The sequence below is a fragment of the Aspergillus welwitschiae genome, assembly GCF_003344945.1.
Source record: "Aspergillus welwitschiae strain CBS 139.54b unplaced genomic scaffold BDQ94scaffold_5, whole genome shotgun sequence".
NCBI lineage: Eukaryota > Fungi > Ascomycota > Eurotiomycetes > Eurotiales > Aspergillaceae > Aspergillus > Aspergillus welwitschiae.
In genome coordinates, this window is record NW_020798699.1 from 162,711 (window position 1) to 178,197 (window position 15,487).

General features: G+C 50.2%; 8 protein-coding genes across 8 annotated transcripts; 5 read left to right on the top strand and 3 right to left on the bottom strand.

Annotated features, from left to right (window-relative positions):
• Positions 1 to 247: 247 nt before the first annotated feature.
• BDQ94DRAFT_103163 (glycosyltransferase family 31 protein) lies at positions 248 to 1,927 on the bottom strand. The gene has a single exon (XM_026763376.1). It carries the CDS (start codon positions 1,825 to 1,827, stop codon positions 394 to 396), a length of 1,434 nt encoding a protein of 477 aa, XP_026629905.1. The 5' UTR covers positions 1,828 to 1,927; the 3' UTR covers positions 248 to 393.
• A 159-nt stretch (positions 1,928 to 2,086) lies between these two features.
• BDQ94DRAFT_103184 (threonine--tRNA ligase THS1) lies at positions 2,087 to 4,934 on the bottom strand. The gene is made up of 6 exons (XM_026763378.1): positions 4,799 to 4,934; positions 4,296 to 4,734; positions 3,982 to 4,246; positions 3,353 to 3,928; positions 2,633 to 3,293; positions 2,087 to 2,575 (listed from the first exon to the last, which is right to left on the bottom strand). The coding sequence occupies exons 1-6, from the start codon at positions 4,857 to 4,859 to the stop codon at positions 2,421 to 2,423; spliced, it is 2,157 nt and encodes a 718-aa protein (XP_026629906.1). The 5' UTR covers positions 4,860 to 4,934; the 3' UTR covers positions 2,087 to 2,420.
• Positions 4,935 to 4,951: 17 nt separating this feature from the next.
• On the top strand, positions 4,952 to 6,401 carry BDQ94DRAFT_103209 (H/ACA ribonucleoprotein complex subunit GAR1/NAF1). The gene is made up of 5 exons (XM_026763379.1): positions 4,952 to 5,168; positions 5,238 to 5,285; positions 5,341 to 5,441; positions 5,502 to 5,647; positions 5,705 to 6,401. The coding sequence occupies exons 1-5, from the start codon at positions 5,126 to 5,128 to the stop codon at positions 6,255 to 6,257; spliced, it is 891 nt and encodes a 296-aa protein (XP_026629907.1). The 5' UTR covers positions 4,952 to 5,125; the 3' UTR covers positions 6,258 to 6,401.
• On the top strand, positions 6,402 to 7,894 carry BDQ94DRAFT_103210 (CDP-diacylglycerol-serine O-phosphatidyltransferase). The gene is made up of 6 exons (XM_026763380.1): positions 6,402 to 6,618; positions 6,676 to 6,733; positions 6,803 to 6,840; positions 6,912 to 6,923; positions 6,986 to 7,167; positions 7,233 to 7,894. The coding sequence occupies exons 1-6, from the start codon at positions 6,546 to 6,548 to the stop codon at positions 7,599 to 7,601; spliced, it is 732 nt and encodes a 243-aa protein (XP_026629908.1). The 5' UTR covers positions 6,402 to 6,545; the 3' UTR covers positions 7,602 to 7,894.
• Positions 7,895 to 8,569: 675 nt separating this feature from the next.
• Positions 8,570 to 8,999, top strand: BDQ94DRAFT_137040 (uncharacterized protein). Its single transcript, XM_026764987.1, has one exon. The coding sequence runs from the start codon at positions 8,704 to 8,706 to the stop codon at positions 8,869 to 8,871; it is 168 nt and encodes a 55-aa protein (XP_026629909.1). The 5' UTR covers positions 8,570 to 8,703; the 3' UTR covers positions 8,872 to 8,999.
• Positions 9,000 to 9,789, bottom strand: BDQ94DRAFT_137042 (uncharacterized protein). The gene is made up of 2 exons (XM_026764988.1): positions 9,441 to 9,789; positions 9,000 to 9,310 (listed from the first exon to the last, which is right to left on the bottom strand). Exons 1-2 carry the CDS (start codon positions 9,634 to 9,636, stop codon positions 9,048 to 9,050), a joined length of 459 nt encoding a protein of 152 aa, XP_026629910.1. The 5' UTR covers positions 9,637 to 9,789; the 3' UTR covers positions 9,000 to 9,047.
• Positions 9,790 to 11,059: 1,270 nt separating this feature from the next.
• On the top strand, positions 11,060 to 11,458 carry BDQ94DRAFT_137043 (uncharacterized protein). Its single transcript, XM_026764989.1, has one exon. The coding sequence runs from the start codon at positions 11,196 to 11,198 to the stop codon at positions 11,382 to 11,384; it is 189 nt and encodes a 62-aa protein (XP_026629911.1). The 5' UTR covers positions 11,060 to 11,195; the 3' UTR covers positions 11,385 to 11,458.
• A 1,375-nt stretch (positions 11,459 to 12,833) lies between these two features.
• BDQ94DRAFT_103333 (WSC domain-containing protein) lies at positions 12,834 to 14,358 on the top strand. Its single transcript, XM_026763381.1, has 3 exons — positions 12,834 to 13,340; positions 13,397 to 13,902; positions 13,959 to 14,358. Exons 1-3 carry the CDS (start codon positions 13,016 to 13,018, stop codon positions 13,980 to 13,982), a joined length of 855 nt encoding a protein of 284 aa, XP_026629912.1. The 5' UTR covers positions 12,834 to 13,015; the 3' UTR covers positions 13,983 to 14,358.
• Positions 14,359 to 15,487: the final 1,129 nt, after the last annotated feature.

The following is a 15,487-nucleotide window of genomic DNA, read 5'->3' on the forward strand; positions in this document are numbered from 1 at the left end:
ACTCACATCGGTTTCTGATTGGACCCTGCGAAGCGCGCAGCTTGCAGCAATTGAGGGGAACCGTTCATAGTCGGAGATGCAGGAGGAGGCGTTGCAGCCCATAGGAAGGCAATGCAACTAACTAGCGAGAATTTGTCTCCATAACGGCGCGTCTTGAGGATGCAAAAGCAGGAACCTCTACAAGACAGGTGGGCAGGTTTACACTCCTCGACTGGCCAGGCGCGATCAGGAGCGATGGTCTTGTGCCTGAGGCAGTCCGCATTTTCCACTTCGAAAAGGCCACCACATTGTGGTCTTCAGCACATACCACGGGGAGAGGAAGATGTGGAAGGTAATTTTACATATTTCCCTGCTTCTCCCTACGTCTATGTCTATCTAATCGAAACAGTCATCTCACGCAGCATGATTCCAAACCACCTCCAACACCTCCAGCTCTTCAGGTGTCACTTCATGCACATATATCTGCCTAACTCGCTCCTTCTCTTGCACTACATCTCGCATCCGAAAAGAGATCTTCTTTTCATCCTTGCGGCGTAATGGCCCCAAGCTGTAGGTAAACGGGTTTGGACCGGTATACTGGCTAGCATTCCAGGTCTGCTCCATGGCCAAGGGATCGTCTGACACGGTCGAATACTTGATCACGGAGAATCCGTTGACAAGGTACCACTCGTCTTGTAGTAGCCACCTGTGGAGCAAGCACTCCTCGCCACAGATGCTGGATGCTTTACTGAGAGCCACCATATCAGCCTGAAACCAGGATTTCCAATGATGCACGGAGAGAGGCTGATCCCGCCCAGCCTCGTAAAACCCTGACGCATCCCCCCGGAGATCCAGCTGGAAAAGATCTCGCTCCCAGGAGAGCTTAGTATTTGTGTGCTTATAGATGCACTGCGAAAGCATGTGGTCACCACCCCCTTTAAACACGTAACATTCATCGAACCAAGGCTGGAGCTGCTCGAGAAGCGGTATAGATAGGAAGATCCCTGCACCACCATATGCCATGTAGCCACTACTGTACATCTGCTGCAAATCCTCCGTCACAGCACCGACATACTGGGGCATTGAGGCATCGTAGGTGGCCAACCGATCCACCAGCCGGGTCATTGACGGGAAGAACGTATCATCATCCATCATAACCACCCACTGAGTAGACTTATCCTTGTGCTTGTACAGGTACTGCACTAGATAGAAGTATCGATCCAAGCGCTCGTTATCTTCCTGGAGGATGGTGAGACGGATTCCTAGCGCCTGCGCCCGTCTCTCAGCCTCCTTCTTTCGTCCCCCGCTATCAACCACAGCCAAGATCCGGGCATTGGTGCCTGCAGCCCAGTGCGCAAACGCGTCCAGGGAGTCGATTAAACGATCAGTCGATGTGGAAAGGCCGAATATGATATGGGAAGCATCCGGGGGTGCACTGGGCTGAGGCCCCTCAATGGTCACGGTGGCAGTACATTTTTCCGGCGACAGGTCCTCTCGAGGGGCTTCTGTGTCTAAGCGTACGGTGTGGAACTTTGGGAATCGCGTGCTGAGAGTATCCGTATAACCCGTGAAGTTTTCCGTAGATGTCACGGCTATCTCGAGCCTCGCATATTGTACCGTGGCGGTACTGGAGTATTGTCGGAGAAGATCGAGATCCACAAAGCAAGGATTGGTGTCATCGGGAGAAGCTAGGGAAGGACTGGTCTCGAGATCGGGAATTGGAGCGACATAGCTAGGTCTGGAGTAGAAGAATAGTATGAAGCCTGCGGAGAAAAAGGCCGCCGCGAAGATTAGTGCCGACGCCCTTGATTGGCGCCATGAGCGACGGTGCAACGGCGGAGCCATCATGGATCAGTCATGACGGTGATGCGATTGAACCTTGCCGTATACAAAATTGTTGTGCACACAGGGATCATCCTCACCCCCAATCAGAAAGGGCTTGATTCTGTCCTCAGGGAGTGCAAAATGGAAGGGGGAAAAGCAAAACGTGGTACATTAAGTCCGAGCAGTCTGGCTCGCGTTTCGGGAATGGACGGTCGGACATCCGAAACGAATCGGCGGCCAGTATTTGGGGCGAGACTTCACCCCCTTCCTTGAGAGATCAATTGCTTGAAATAATATCATGAATGAGGCTCGATTAACAATCAACAGCTAGCTCTAACGCCCTTGCAATTCTAAACAATATCCTCTGCCGCCATACACGTGAACTTTTTACCCCGAAGGCTATATAGATACTAAATCACCGTAGAAGAAACACAGCACCACGTCCTCATCACGCGCTGGCTTCGTCTTAGTCTTCTGGTCTAATCTCTCATCAATGCCCACATCGCTTCTTATGCGATCTAGTATCTAAGTCATGGTATATTGACACGTAGATCTCGTAGCACGTAATTCAGAACCCGCGATGCAAACGATCAGATGCAAGAAAAAGCATGTTCCGTTTAAAGAGCGTTGACCAGTCTCCGCTCCTTCCTCAGAGACCGGAGCTTCTCGCGGACCTCGTCGAGAGGAATCATCACGCCCTGTTTCTGGGTGGCAGGGTCATCACGGTTGCGGATGTTAACCGTGCGGCTCTCCTTTTCGGAAGCACCAACAACTATTCCATACTATCAGCGCGGGTTCTAAGACAATAGAGATTCAAATGTCAACTTACCGAAGATGAAGTTATATTGCTGAAGCTGTCCAGTACGGATCTTCTTCTGCATGGTGTTGCCGCTGAGGTCGATGTCCACATTCAGCTTATCGCCGCGGAGAATCGTCTGCAACTCCTCGACGTAGTCGTTGACAGCAGGCATGACGGGCACAATCAGAATCTGACGAGGGCTGATCCAGAAAGGCCACTTGCCACCGAAGTGCTCAATCAAAATTCCAAGGAAACGCTCGAAACTGCCGATGATAGCACGGTGGATGACAACCGGGCGGGCACGGCCAGGACCAGGCTCGTTGGGCTTGGCCTCACCCTCCTTAGCGGCATCAGCAGAAGCCTTCTCATTGCTCATGTACTCAAGCTTGAAGTTGATAGGAGCCTGGTAATCGAGCTGGATAGTCGCGCACTGGAACTCTCGCTTGAGGGCGTCAGCGATGGTAATATCGATCTTAGGCCCGTAGAAGGCACCATCACCCTCATCGATGGTCCAGTCATTGCCCTTGAACTTGGTCATGGCCGCCTTGAGCTGCTCCTCTGCGTAGTTCCAGGTCTCGAGCTCACCCAGGTACTTCTCGGGCCGGGTGGAGAGCTTCAGCTTGAAGGTGAAACCGAACAGGCCATAGATAGCCTGCAGGAAGTCGAACAGACCCTCGATTTCAGAAGTGATCTTCACAGTGTTAGCTTTGAAATACTTGTCACAATGCAATTCCAATCGTCAGTACTCACCTGGTCTTGAGTACAGAAAATGTGAGTGTCATCCTGCTGGAACTTGCGGACACGGGTGAGACCGCTCAGGGCTCCGGACGCCTCATTTCTGTGCAGGACACCAAAGTCCGCGATTCTCAGGGGAAGCTCTCTGTAACTTCTCTCACGGTGGCCGAAGAGCACAAAGTGACCGGGGCAGTTCATAGGCTTGAGAGCCCACTCCCTCTTCTCAACGTCAAGCTTGAACATGTCATCCTTGTAGTGGGCCCAGTGGCCAGACGTCTTCCAGATGCCGACATCATACATGTTGGGAGTCTGAACCTCCTGGTAGCCGCGCTTGCGGTACTCCGAGCGCAAAAGGGATTGGAGGGCGTTGAAGATCTTGGTACCGTTGGGCAGAAGGAAGGGGCATCCTGGAGAAACCTCGTCGAAGAAGAACAGCTCTTGCTCCTTGCCCAGCTTAACGTGGTTGCGCTTCTCGGCCTCCTCCAAGAACTTCAGGTGCTCTTGCATCTGCTTCTTATCGGGGAAAGCAACACCGCGGATACGCTGCAGAGAGTCGTTGGATTGGTCACCGAGGAAGTAGGCGGAAGAGTTCTTTGAAGCGTCAGTCATACATCTTCGAGGCATAGACTCATGAATATACACACCTGCATGATCTTGAAGGTCTTGACCTTGCCGGTGCTCTGGATATGGGGACCTCTGCACAGGTCGACCAGGGAACCACACCGGTAGACAGTGCTCTTCTCTCCGGTGACGAGCTTGTCAATGTAGTGCAGCTTGTACTTGCTGTAGGCGAACATCTTCTTGAGGTTCTCCTTCGTAACCTCCAGTCTATCGAAACTCTGCTTTTCCTTGAAGATGCGGTTGGCGTGGCGGTCCAATGACGGCCAATCGGTCTCCCTAACGACGCGGCTGTTTCACTATCAGTATAGTTCTTTGGCATTATCTCACCCACACTTACTTGTCTGGCATGGCCATGTCATAGAAGAAACCCTGGGGGGTAGGAGGACCGTGGGACAGAAGACATCCATATTCGCATTCACAAGCCTCACCCAGACAGTGGGCGCTAGAGTGCCAGAAGACTTCCCTACCCTCGGGGTGATCGAAGGGAACATAAGAAACGGTGCATTCTCCCTCGAGCGGACGGCTCAGATCCCACAGTTCCTTTCCAACCCTCGCGAGGACAACATTGGCGCTCAACTCTTTGGGCACGTTCTTCAGAAGCTGTGCGGGGGTGGTCTCCCAGGCGTTTGCGGTGACATCGATGGAGTTTCCGTCGCCAAGCTCAATCGTGACCTTGATTTCGGGGTGGGGCTTGTTCTTGAGTTCCTCGAGATATTGCTGCCAGAGTTCCTCGAAGAAGTTGTTACGTTCGACAATGAAATCGGGGAGACCGTCACCTGGCGCATTCGAAGGTTAAAAGAGGGGTTTTGGAAGTGTATGGCGGGGCAGGCAGTGGCTCACCAGCAGGTTTGGCGTCGGCCGCCGGCCGGACGGGAAGGTCCTTTGCGCCTTCAGAAGACATTTTGTATCCAGAAACGTCTGAAGAACGACCTGGGAGTTTAGACCTGAGAAGAGGGGAAGGGCCAGCAACGATGTCTGACTCACACTATATCTAAGGAATCGGACGATCATGAAACGCAAATCGACAGTGAGGGCCCGAAGGCGGTGAGGCACGTGACAGAAAACTGCCCTTGCGGCTAGCGACACTTTACCGTTTCGAGCTTCCCACCATTTGAAAACTTCTCCGGACTCCGAGATCCAGGTCGACCGCAACAACAGCAATTAAAGATGTCTTTCCGTGGAGGCCGTGGCGGTTTCGGTGGCCGTGGAGGTGAGCTCTAGCAACATAAGAGGTTGATCGCAATGCTGGGTATGAGCTAACGAAAATTTCGTCGGATAGGTCGCGGAGGTTTCCAGCAACCTCTCGGTCCCCCTGCCCAAGTTCTGGGTAATTATACGCCAAAATGCGACTGGAGTGATTGGGACTAACGCGGAATAACTAGAGATGGGAACTGTCATGCATTCTTGCGAAGGCGAGATGGTTTGCGAATCGATCAACCCCAAGATTCCCTACTTCAACGCCCCCATCTACCTCGAGAACAAGGTATGCTCGACCTAGCTACTCTCCGCAAACTCGCGATGCGCTAACGCAATTCTTCAATAGACCCCTATCGGCAAGGTCGATGAAGTCCTGGGCCCTATCAACCAGGTCTACTTCACCATCAAGCCCCAGGAAGGAATTGTCGCAACCTCCTTCAAGCCTGGTGACAAGGTCTACATTGGTGGCGACAAGCTCCTTCCCTTGGAGAAGTATGTTGCGAGTTGTTCTTGATCATAATGGAAACTTGTCTAACTTTGCAAAACTAGGTTCCTTCCCAAGCCCAAGCCCGCTCCCGGTATGATTTCACTCGCTTCGCGCAACAATCCAATGTGCTTGATCCTAACCAGAATGCAGGTGCTGCCAAGCCCAAGAGAGCTGGCGGTGGTGCCCGAGGCGGTCCCATGCGCGGTGGCCGTGGTGGTGGCCGTGGTGGCCCCATGCGTGGTGGTCGCGGCGGCGCTCCCAGAGGACGCGGTGGCCCCCGCGGTGGTGGCTTCCGTGGTGGTGGCGGTGGTGGTTTCGGCGGTGGTTTCTCGAGGGGTGGTGGCAGAGGAGGTCCTCGTGGTGGAGGCTTCCGAGGACGGTAGACAGTCTCTGTCTTGCCTGGTAGTACTGTCTTCTTACGGCGTTATGGGAAACGGGAGCTTTTACAGGAATTTATTTGTCTCTATATTCTTGTGCATCCTAGGAAAAATTTGCTGGTTCTCTGTACGCAGAGGCTGTCGTGAATCTCAGCCATCCAATTCATGTATTGCTACGATCGATTATGCGAAATATTGTTCTTTCATTATTTGTTCCAGGTCTTCGAAGAAGCCGTAAAATGCTTATATGACTGGATGGCAAATGTGGCGCAGTAACTTTTTCAGCGATGGTCTAGAGTGGCTTGTGACCGCGTGTGGCGCATGGCAACACCGCCTTGCAATGACGTCTGGCCACGCTTGTGCCGTAGAATCTGTGCGCCTGTCAACACTTCTGAAGACAGCTGCCTAGTACCATTGCATCATTTCTTTCCTATCCTCGCGACCTGTCTTCGATTATATCCAACGTACGCCACTATTTCGACTGTTTGTCCTGCGAGGATCTTCTTTCCGTCAAATACACCTGAGCATGTCTCGCAGGGTTTCTGCCATGCCGTCAAATACTTCCACGACTAGCGGTGTCCCACCTGCGGGTGACGGTGGTGAGCCTGCATCCCTGCAACAATATCCTCAGAGTCTGGGAAGCTAAGTGATAGCAGGTCAAGAAAAGCAAAAGATGCTTCTCTCTTCCGAAACAGGTCATTTTAGCATGATCAGGTTAGCCATTGAGAGTCCTTTGCTAGGAATTCAACCGAACCGTTGCACTTACACATTTACGCACATCAGGGCTCTGCATCTTGCTGATCTGGTAACTGAACTCAATGGTAATAAACTAGATCCTTCCTCAGATCCGTCTACAGCCCGAATCAAAGGCATCAACTAACACCCATTACAGGATTCTGCGGAGGCAAGCACAAATTTTCTCCTTCCTTCGAGCCTGACGACCCGGGACTAACCACTCATACACAGTGATGTCCGTCTTTTCTTCGATGCGTTACTGTCTTGGTGACCCTCGTGATTTTGGTGCAATTTGGGCGGCTCTGATCTTCATGCCCTTCGGGCTGTTTTTCGATTTCATGGATGGACGGATTGCTAGGTGGAGGAAAAAGTCGTCGCTCATGGGACAAGAGCTTGATTCACTGGCCGATTTGGTACGGTCTCCCACTCCACTTGTCACAATATTCTTTTCACTCATTGTTCGCTTTCCGTGCTCTAGATTTCCTTCGGAATGGCACCCGCTGCCGCAGCTTTTGCGCTCGGAATGCGCACCAGCCTCGACCATTTGCTCCTCTCCTTCTTTGTTCTGTGCGGCCTGACACGCTTGGCACGGTTCAACGTGACTGTTGCTGTTCTGCCGAAAGACAAGTCTGGAAAGTCGAAGTACTTTGAGGGCACGCCCATCCCAACGACCTTGTCAATCACCTTTTTCCTGGCCTACTGCGTCTCTCAAGACTGGGTGCTGGATGATCTACCCCTCGGCCTTGTAGCCCAGGGCACAGCGTTCGAGTTCCACCCGCTGGTACTGTTGTTTGTCTTGCATGGATGTCTCATGGTCAGCAAAACGCTGCATATCCCTAAGCCTTAAGTGCATGGAAAGCCGAATGGACAATTAGGCACTTGTCCGGATCAGGATTCCCATATGTGATAGAGATGTTTTTTACCAGCAATATACACCAAGGGAGACCAGAAAACAGGGAAAGCAAAAATAGTATGGTGCGATGTATCTGTGGAAGATAACGCAGTTGTCACAGAAATGAAAATAATTTGCATATGTTGCATATGTTGCATAGTGTCTCGCACTTCATCTTCAGCAAGTATCGGGATTGGTATTGTTTACAGGAGGAGATTAACTTTCAGTTTATTGCAATGATGATATCATAAAGCTTTATATTATGGCGATCCTTGTTATGTCATTGTGCAGCACCTACGCAATACTTCGTGCTCTAGTTCTCAATAGCGAGCATATTCAAGAATCAGCCTGAAAAGTTAGGTGTGAAATAATCTATGTAATATTTTAGGCTGGTATGTATTGAAGGAACTATTAAGAGCAACAGGTGACATTGGACGTTCGCTTCGAACCAAGGCGATATTCAGATTCATGCAGGAGACGTCACAAGTACATCCGTAGACGTCGTCCACAGGGGGGAATATAACGGCCCAGCTTGCAATAAGCTCGTAAGTAGGAAATTGAACCCAAACGAAATGATCATCCACATCCGATTTTCATATAATCGATGTGTCATATCATTGACTCAATCATGCCACAGGACCTACCTTAAACGGAGCGAAGTCCAATGCACGCCGAGTCCAAAATCATGAGGAACAGTCCCCTCTCGTGTCGATAAGCAGATCAGGAACTAGACGATGGAGCCGATGGCCACTCAATCCCTCTATGGAGATTCTAGCCTTCTGAGTTACTCTACCGATTTCGAACTACTAATATTACAGAACACGATGTCTTAGAATTCCCTATTCCCTCAATGACTAGCTAGATATATGATCATCGACATCTCCTTCCAATTATTCCACTGAACATAAAAGAAAGCGAAAAAAGAAAAGAGATTGGAGTGAGTCACCAAGACCAACCCCACGCCATCCCCCGAGTCAGTTATGGTCACACACACACACACACACACACACACACACACATTCACTCACACTCAAGACCGAGTGAGACCCTGAGGTTAATGTTACCAGGTCAGGTCAGTTCCAGTCCCAATGATCCATCCTCGTGTCCCTCAGCCAGCCCGACCAGAAAATATCTACCGTGTAGAGCCGAAATTCTCTTCCTTGGCAAAGCAATAGAAAATCCTGCGCTATTGTCTCTTGCGCGTTCACGACTGGTCTATCATTGACGGAGCTTTTAAAAATGGAAACCCCGGGAGAGACATCGTGGATCCTGGTGACACGTTCTAGACCCTCGTCCAGGGTTTCACTTTGAGTTTGGGTCTCATTTCTTCTCTTCTACTTTTTCTACTGGGCCGCTTGACTCACTTGCTTGCTCGCTCGCTGGCTGGCTCACCGTCTCTGTCTAGAAGACTAGTACTGTCTTGGTCAGGTGGTCAGCCACTCGACAGATTCTAATTTGCGCGATCATGGGGAACAGCCGCGAAGACTTGCCGGAGTAGGTATCCGGACAGGCCGAGAAAAGCGTTAAGTGTGTGTGTGCGTATGTGTCTGTGTAGTGGATTCCCGGCAGTGCCGGTGATCTTCCCTTTGCCCTGTGGATGGATGGGGTTGTGGTGTTGATAGTTTCATTTTCTACAACAATATTCTCTTGGTCATTTACTACTAGTAGGTGGGAATTGGTCTTTGTTTTCCTTGCTTTTTTTTTTTTTTTTCCTTTTCTCAGCTCTTACCTTTATCCTTTGCCGGTTCATCCGTACTATTTTGGGAATTCTGACATAGGTGGATGGTGTTCTAGGTCGAGCTTTGCCAGTGCAAGCCAGAGCACGAAATCCTACAGCCATCGCAGCATAGACAAAACCACGATAGACACCCCGGAGAATGCTAAATTTCGGACATCCGCTACCAGGCCTGGCATGATGATGAAAACGGATAATAAGCTTATTCGGCATGTGAAGGGAGTGCTCCATACCTACTTCTAGAATTCCTTCCATGGGCCGCGGACACGGAACAGTTAATCGTGCATGTTTGTTCCATCTTCTAATACAACTTGTGGGTATGTAATTGGTGGCGATGATCCAGCATCTTCCTCCACACGCGCGCTCCAAAGAAGTAAAAGTAAACGCAACATGCACGATGTAACAGACATGTGTCTACTTCCTGTAGAATGGGCGGCAAAAAGTCGCCGGTTGTTTCCTATTGAACATAGTTCCCGACCGAGGAGTCGTCATCAGTCGCACTTCCCATTGCCTATCAATCAACCTCCTGCAACTGGAATCAGCCCATGACAATTCAGTAGCACCTAAAATTTTGTTTGTCGAGAAGCGCCGTGATTCTATTTCCTGCACAGAATCTGCAGATTTACGCGTCAATGGGGGAGAAGCGGAGAATCCTTGCGTAGAAAGGTGGTGTTTACACACACATACACACTTCTACATACAGAACTTTTTTACGGGGCGCAGGCTGCACTTCTGCAGGGGTTCCAAGGTCCCACAATCTGCCTAAGCAGCGCCGCCCACCGCACCCCGGAATCGACCCGACCGTCTTGAACCATCGGAACCATTCCTGTTGCAGGTTTGGCAATGATGCAAGAGGATCTCCCTCGACCGAAACAGTGATGTGGCAAATGAAGCTCTGATACGTATAGTAAGTTAGTCTGGCAGAAGTTGAATCGCTACCCACTAGTGACTGCTTCAACGGTAAAGCCAAGCACGAGGAAAGTCGAACTCTTTTCTGACTCGAAAGAGAAGAGGGCCCGCCGGTCGCTAACTACCAACTAACTAACAAACTGGAGCACTCGAGTCCGTGACGGCGTGCATAGCTCCCCCTAAGCATCAACATCCCATTGGGCAGACCATGCGGATCAAGGATCAAAAAGGATTAGTTTGGATTCTCTCAGCGTCTGTTGGAATTGCGATGGCCCCGGAGTTTGGGCGGTTAATTGACTCCCCTGACCAGTGACATCCTCCGCCGTTCGTCCTCAATGTGTGCCGGCTCAAAAGTTTGGGGGGGGAAGACTACTGACGGGTGTTTGATGCTACTAGATACGTAGTTGGTTTACGCTCTTAGGTCTCGATATGGATGGCGCAACGAATTAGAGACCAAAAGCATTATTGACGCCAGAACCAATTCCATTGCCTAAAGGTTGGGTCCGGAAATCTCCTTACAAGTGGGCAGGGAAACTTCGCGCTGCCCGTCATGCAGTCATGCAAGGACTGCTACGAATAAGACCTGGTACAACTCATCATCATTAGTCAGTCAGATTTGAAAAAGTCCATCGTGGAGCAGCGGTTTCTATCGACATTCAATGGCTGGTGCCAGCACCCGAGCAGCAGCATTGTTACTGGTGAGGGTAGACGGGCGAGTTTGCGCGAGGCTTGTGTCCTCCTCGTACAGAAGAGGGCATCAGTGCCCGAGTTCGTACCGAGGATCTTTACTATTTATAAACCTCTTTCCGGGCAAAATTCGATTTGCTTCTTCCAATTCTGGTCGTTTTCGGTTTCTTTATGTTTTTGAGTTGGGTACGTACTTGTCTTGCCGGTGGTGCCGAATAATGATGGTAAGGGACAGACATAATTCCATTAGGGAACTTGCATGGAATGTAGAAGTAGCCATATGGAGTTTACATGAGGGCGAAGGAGAGTATCCTCGCCAACTAGATCAGAAGATGCTGGTATGTGCCTATGAATCGCACATTTCATGCCTTTCGAGTTCCGACCGCGGCATCAGACGGAAGGAATAAAGTATGTTATGGAGCAGAGAAGGGCGAGTTCCCCCCAAAAACGCCTGAGCATGTGCCTTTTCCGCCCATTCCCCTCTTTGTATGGGAGAAATATACAGCGCCGCCACCAGTCATCACGCCCGCCCACCCCATGACCGAGTGGATGGGGATGATTTTAGTGCATGCCAGCAGCAGCTCCAATTGTTATTGTGCCGCCCCGTGTGGCCCGAAAAGGAAAGGGATGAGCCCTGCCCCTGGACGGGTCTGCTGATGTAATATGATATAAGGAAGATGATTGGATCACAGCGACAGGTACGCGGGACGTGGTAAATTACCGCCCTGCGCATCCAGGGTCAGGTCCCGTCGGGGAACCACCAACAAGAGAACCGCGTCTGGAATCACGCACTGCTATTGGGGGAGAAGGCAGGGAATGATGGGAATGATGCTCCTCCCTCACGCTTTTGTTTGTCCCTTTTTTTTCGGCCGTCCAGTAGGGGAAACTTTAGTACGGGCGAACTTAGCACACTCACTAACTAACGAGCTGCCGCTGCTGCTGCAGAACAGACAGACAGACAGACAGACAGACAGGCACACAGGGCGCTTTCCTCACACACAACCACCCCCCCTCCCCTCCCTTCTCCTCCCTCTTGTCTCTGACCTCCCCCTACTACTACACAGTAGTACTAGTAACTACGCCTCCTCCTCCTCCTCCTCCTCCTCCTCCTCTCCTGCCTGGGCTAGTCTCCCGTCAGTGCGTCGCTTAATGCCTTCCCAGTCCAGTTCTCCGCCTATGCAGTAGTCACCCTGTGTGTCCCAGGAAGGAGTCTGTCAATCGTTCTGTCGCTTTCCCCTTCCCTGACCCTCTTTTCTCCCTCCTGCTTCAACTCAGTCGCTCTTTTTGGCCTTCTTTTAGGACATTATTGTTTTTGTGAATTTTTATTCCTATTTTCATTTGGATTTTCATTTTTCCAACTCTTCATACTCTCGCTTCTTCAGAACTGTTTTGGCCCAGGTCGAGCTTCTATTATCTGGAATCCCGATCTCTCTCTCTCTCAAGGGCCGTAATAGAAACTGCTACTTCCTCGTTATTACTTTCCTCTCTCTCTCTGGCCCCCCCTGTTGCTGCGGGTGCGATTTTAACCTTGGCTGATTTCCCTTCCTGAACCGTCCGTTCAGGCTCGCTCATTAAACTCTTTCCGACAGAAAGGGGTGCTTGAAACGACCGGTCCAAAGGGCCCTTCCCCGCTAGGGACCGCCTACCCCCAGGGCAGACACCACGCTCTTTCATCACTATCTTCACTCTAATCTTCACCTACCACCATCCTCTGACCCTCTGCTGTCGGTCTATACCCGACCTGATCTCCACGTCAAGGCCTGGTCCCATCTACGTCACTTATCCTCAGCGTCGGCCCTTGCAACCCATTCGTGCTCTTCACTTCCCGGAGGACCGTCGCGACACGTCCAGCTCGAGGACCTAGGAGAGAGAAAGACGACCAGGACTATCAATTTTCAAGTGGCTCTGAGAGGTTCAAAGGGTTACGCAGGTCGTCCCTTATTCTTCAATCAACCTCCCTGGCTGTTTCTTTGAGGTCACTTCTCGCCAAACTCAACCAACCAAACCTTACCCCTTGGGATCATTTCTTACGTCGACCATGTTCCATACCACGAAATCATTCACGATGCGGTCGGCTCTCGCTGCCTCAGCCCTTCTCCTGTCCATCAGTCTGCCTGCAACACATGCCTATACCGAGGAATACAATGGCTGTTACTCCGACTCGACACCACTGAAAGATCAGGGAACATATACATATCAGAGTGATGGGTACTGTCAAAAGCTGTGTTTGAAGGACAACTACTCAGTCTTTGCCTTGCATAACGGACAGGACTGTCTCTGTGGTAACCTGCTACCTGCCTCGTCAGCAAAGGTTGATGACAGCAAGTGTAATGTCGCATGTGCCGGCTGGCCTTCTGTGGAATGTATGTTCTCCTGGTATGAATCTTCCGTGGCGCGTTTGCTGACGGTGACAACATAGGTGGTGGCAGCAATACTTATTCCGTCTATCTTACGGGCATTGAGAACGACGTTGACCATTATTCGGCCTCGAGCACAAGTACCTCGACCACCGACAGCGAAACGTCTACATCATCAACCCAAGAAGCCCATGTCGTCACTAGCTCTGGCACCACGCAAACCGTGTATGCAACGTCCGGAACCGAAGCGAGCGCGTCTGCAACTGCCGAGGGTGCTACTGAAGCGTCACAGAAGAAGAGCTCGAGTGCCAACACTGCTGCCATTGCGGCGGGCGTCGTCGTGGGTGTAGTGGGAGCCTGTGCTCTTGCTGGCGCTGGCTTCTTCCTGTGGCGCTTCAAGAACCGCAAGTCGCAATACCGTCGTAGTGTTGGTGTGGACAACTATGGCAACCCGATGTCCCAGCACTCCATGTCGGATTCCCGTTTCGATGGAGACTTTATGGCCCAGCGCCGTCAGAGCAATGGCAGCATCGATGACGATCAAGACTTCTCGCGTCGCATCCTGCAGGTGAGCTTAGCTGAACGATGAATGAGGATAGAGGACTTGAGCTAACGAAGTACTAGGTGACCAACCCCGATCGACGCTAGAAGGGATGCGATCGCCAGCTTCCCATGGACAGTGCCGTTTGTGGACCAACATCCTATCTGTGCATGTCTTTTAACGATAGAGCCATGCCCTGCCACATATTTACTTCCTACCCTACACAACCTTCGCTTGTCACCATAAATTCACCCTTCACGACAGCTATCCTTGCTCTCTTTTTCTTTATTCCTGCTGGACTATTCGGCGACCTTGCAATATCAGTGCATGTCTGCAGATAGGATATGATGACCCCTTCAGCCACTGGCTATGAAAAGCACGTCCGTTCTATAGGTGTGGTATGATGCCGCCCGTGGCGGATAGCAACCTTCCAGGATCGTTGTTATTGAGAGAGCCGACCGTGACTCTTACTTTGGTGGAGGCTTGGGTCTCCTCAGGAAAACCCCCAAGTCACTGTCGCCATTGATGGTTACATCACCGACCAAGTGTTCTCTTTTTCATCACAAGGGCTTCTCAAGGTCAAGACTCTACGAGTCGGGCTGAGGTGTATCAGTCCAGGATCTCATATTATTTGATAAGGCGTTTGAAGTGGGCTGTATTTTAGTCGATTACCCTCGTGGACAGCATTTATTCTCCCAAATTTTTTGTTATTGAGCCGAGAACCCCCCAACTGTTCTATTTATGCGATGTTTGTTTCTATGGCGGTTGGCCGCGCGTGCTTGCCATGGGTACTACATAGAGTAGCCTTGGCTGGAAGATTGTAAGTAATGTGACGGACAGCCCTGTAGCTAATGTGAGGATGAATGTATACCATGTGCTTCTTGATGTTTTGATACAAGTCAATCATCTTGTAGCTGTGTATGGATCTTTTTTAAGCATCGACCCACATGTCTTGATGCAGTACATCCAGATTTTGAACATCAAGATGATGAACAGAGGTATTATTTTCCAACGAAGATGGATATAAGCATATTTGCTCCAGATATATTTATATTTATAGCCTCGCCAATCGTATATTACTGGTACGTGTTGTAGTATTGATATGTCCTTATAACGAATCACTATCCGGGCACTACTACATGACAATATATATATATATATATATATCTGCACCTCCACCAGAGTAGTAGTTAGTGCACTACTCACCACAAAAAATGAATCCGAATCCCTACATCACGCACAGGCGCTCAAAATTGGCCAAACAAGTCAATCTTTAACAACCATCCAGACAACTATCATACTATTCCACCACCCTTAGCATCTGTGAATCGACGCAACACGAATTGATCTAGTATTAGTAATTCATATAGAAGTCTCCTTTTGCTAATCCCAGCTACTCTTGAGTGCTCAATGGGTACATAGTACTACCTAAGCATCATTCAGCTGATAGATTCTCTCGATCTACCAACTAATATAAACTAACCGGTAAGAAATATATAAATTTCCAAGCCACGATAGATTCAAAGTTCATCGCAGATCTGTACTAGTATTATACCACCAGGGTAGAAATGCAAGATATCCGACTAGCAACTAAGTAAGACAAGCAGTCACT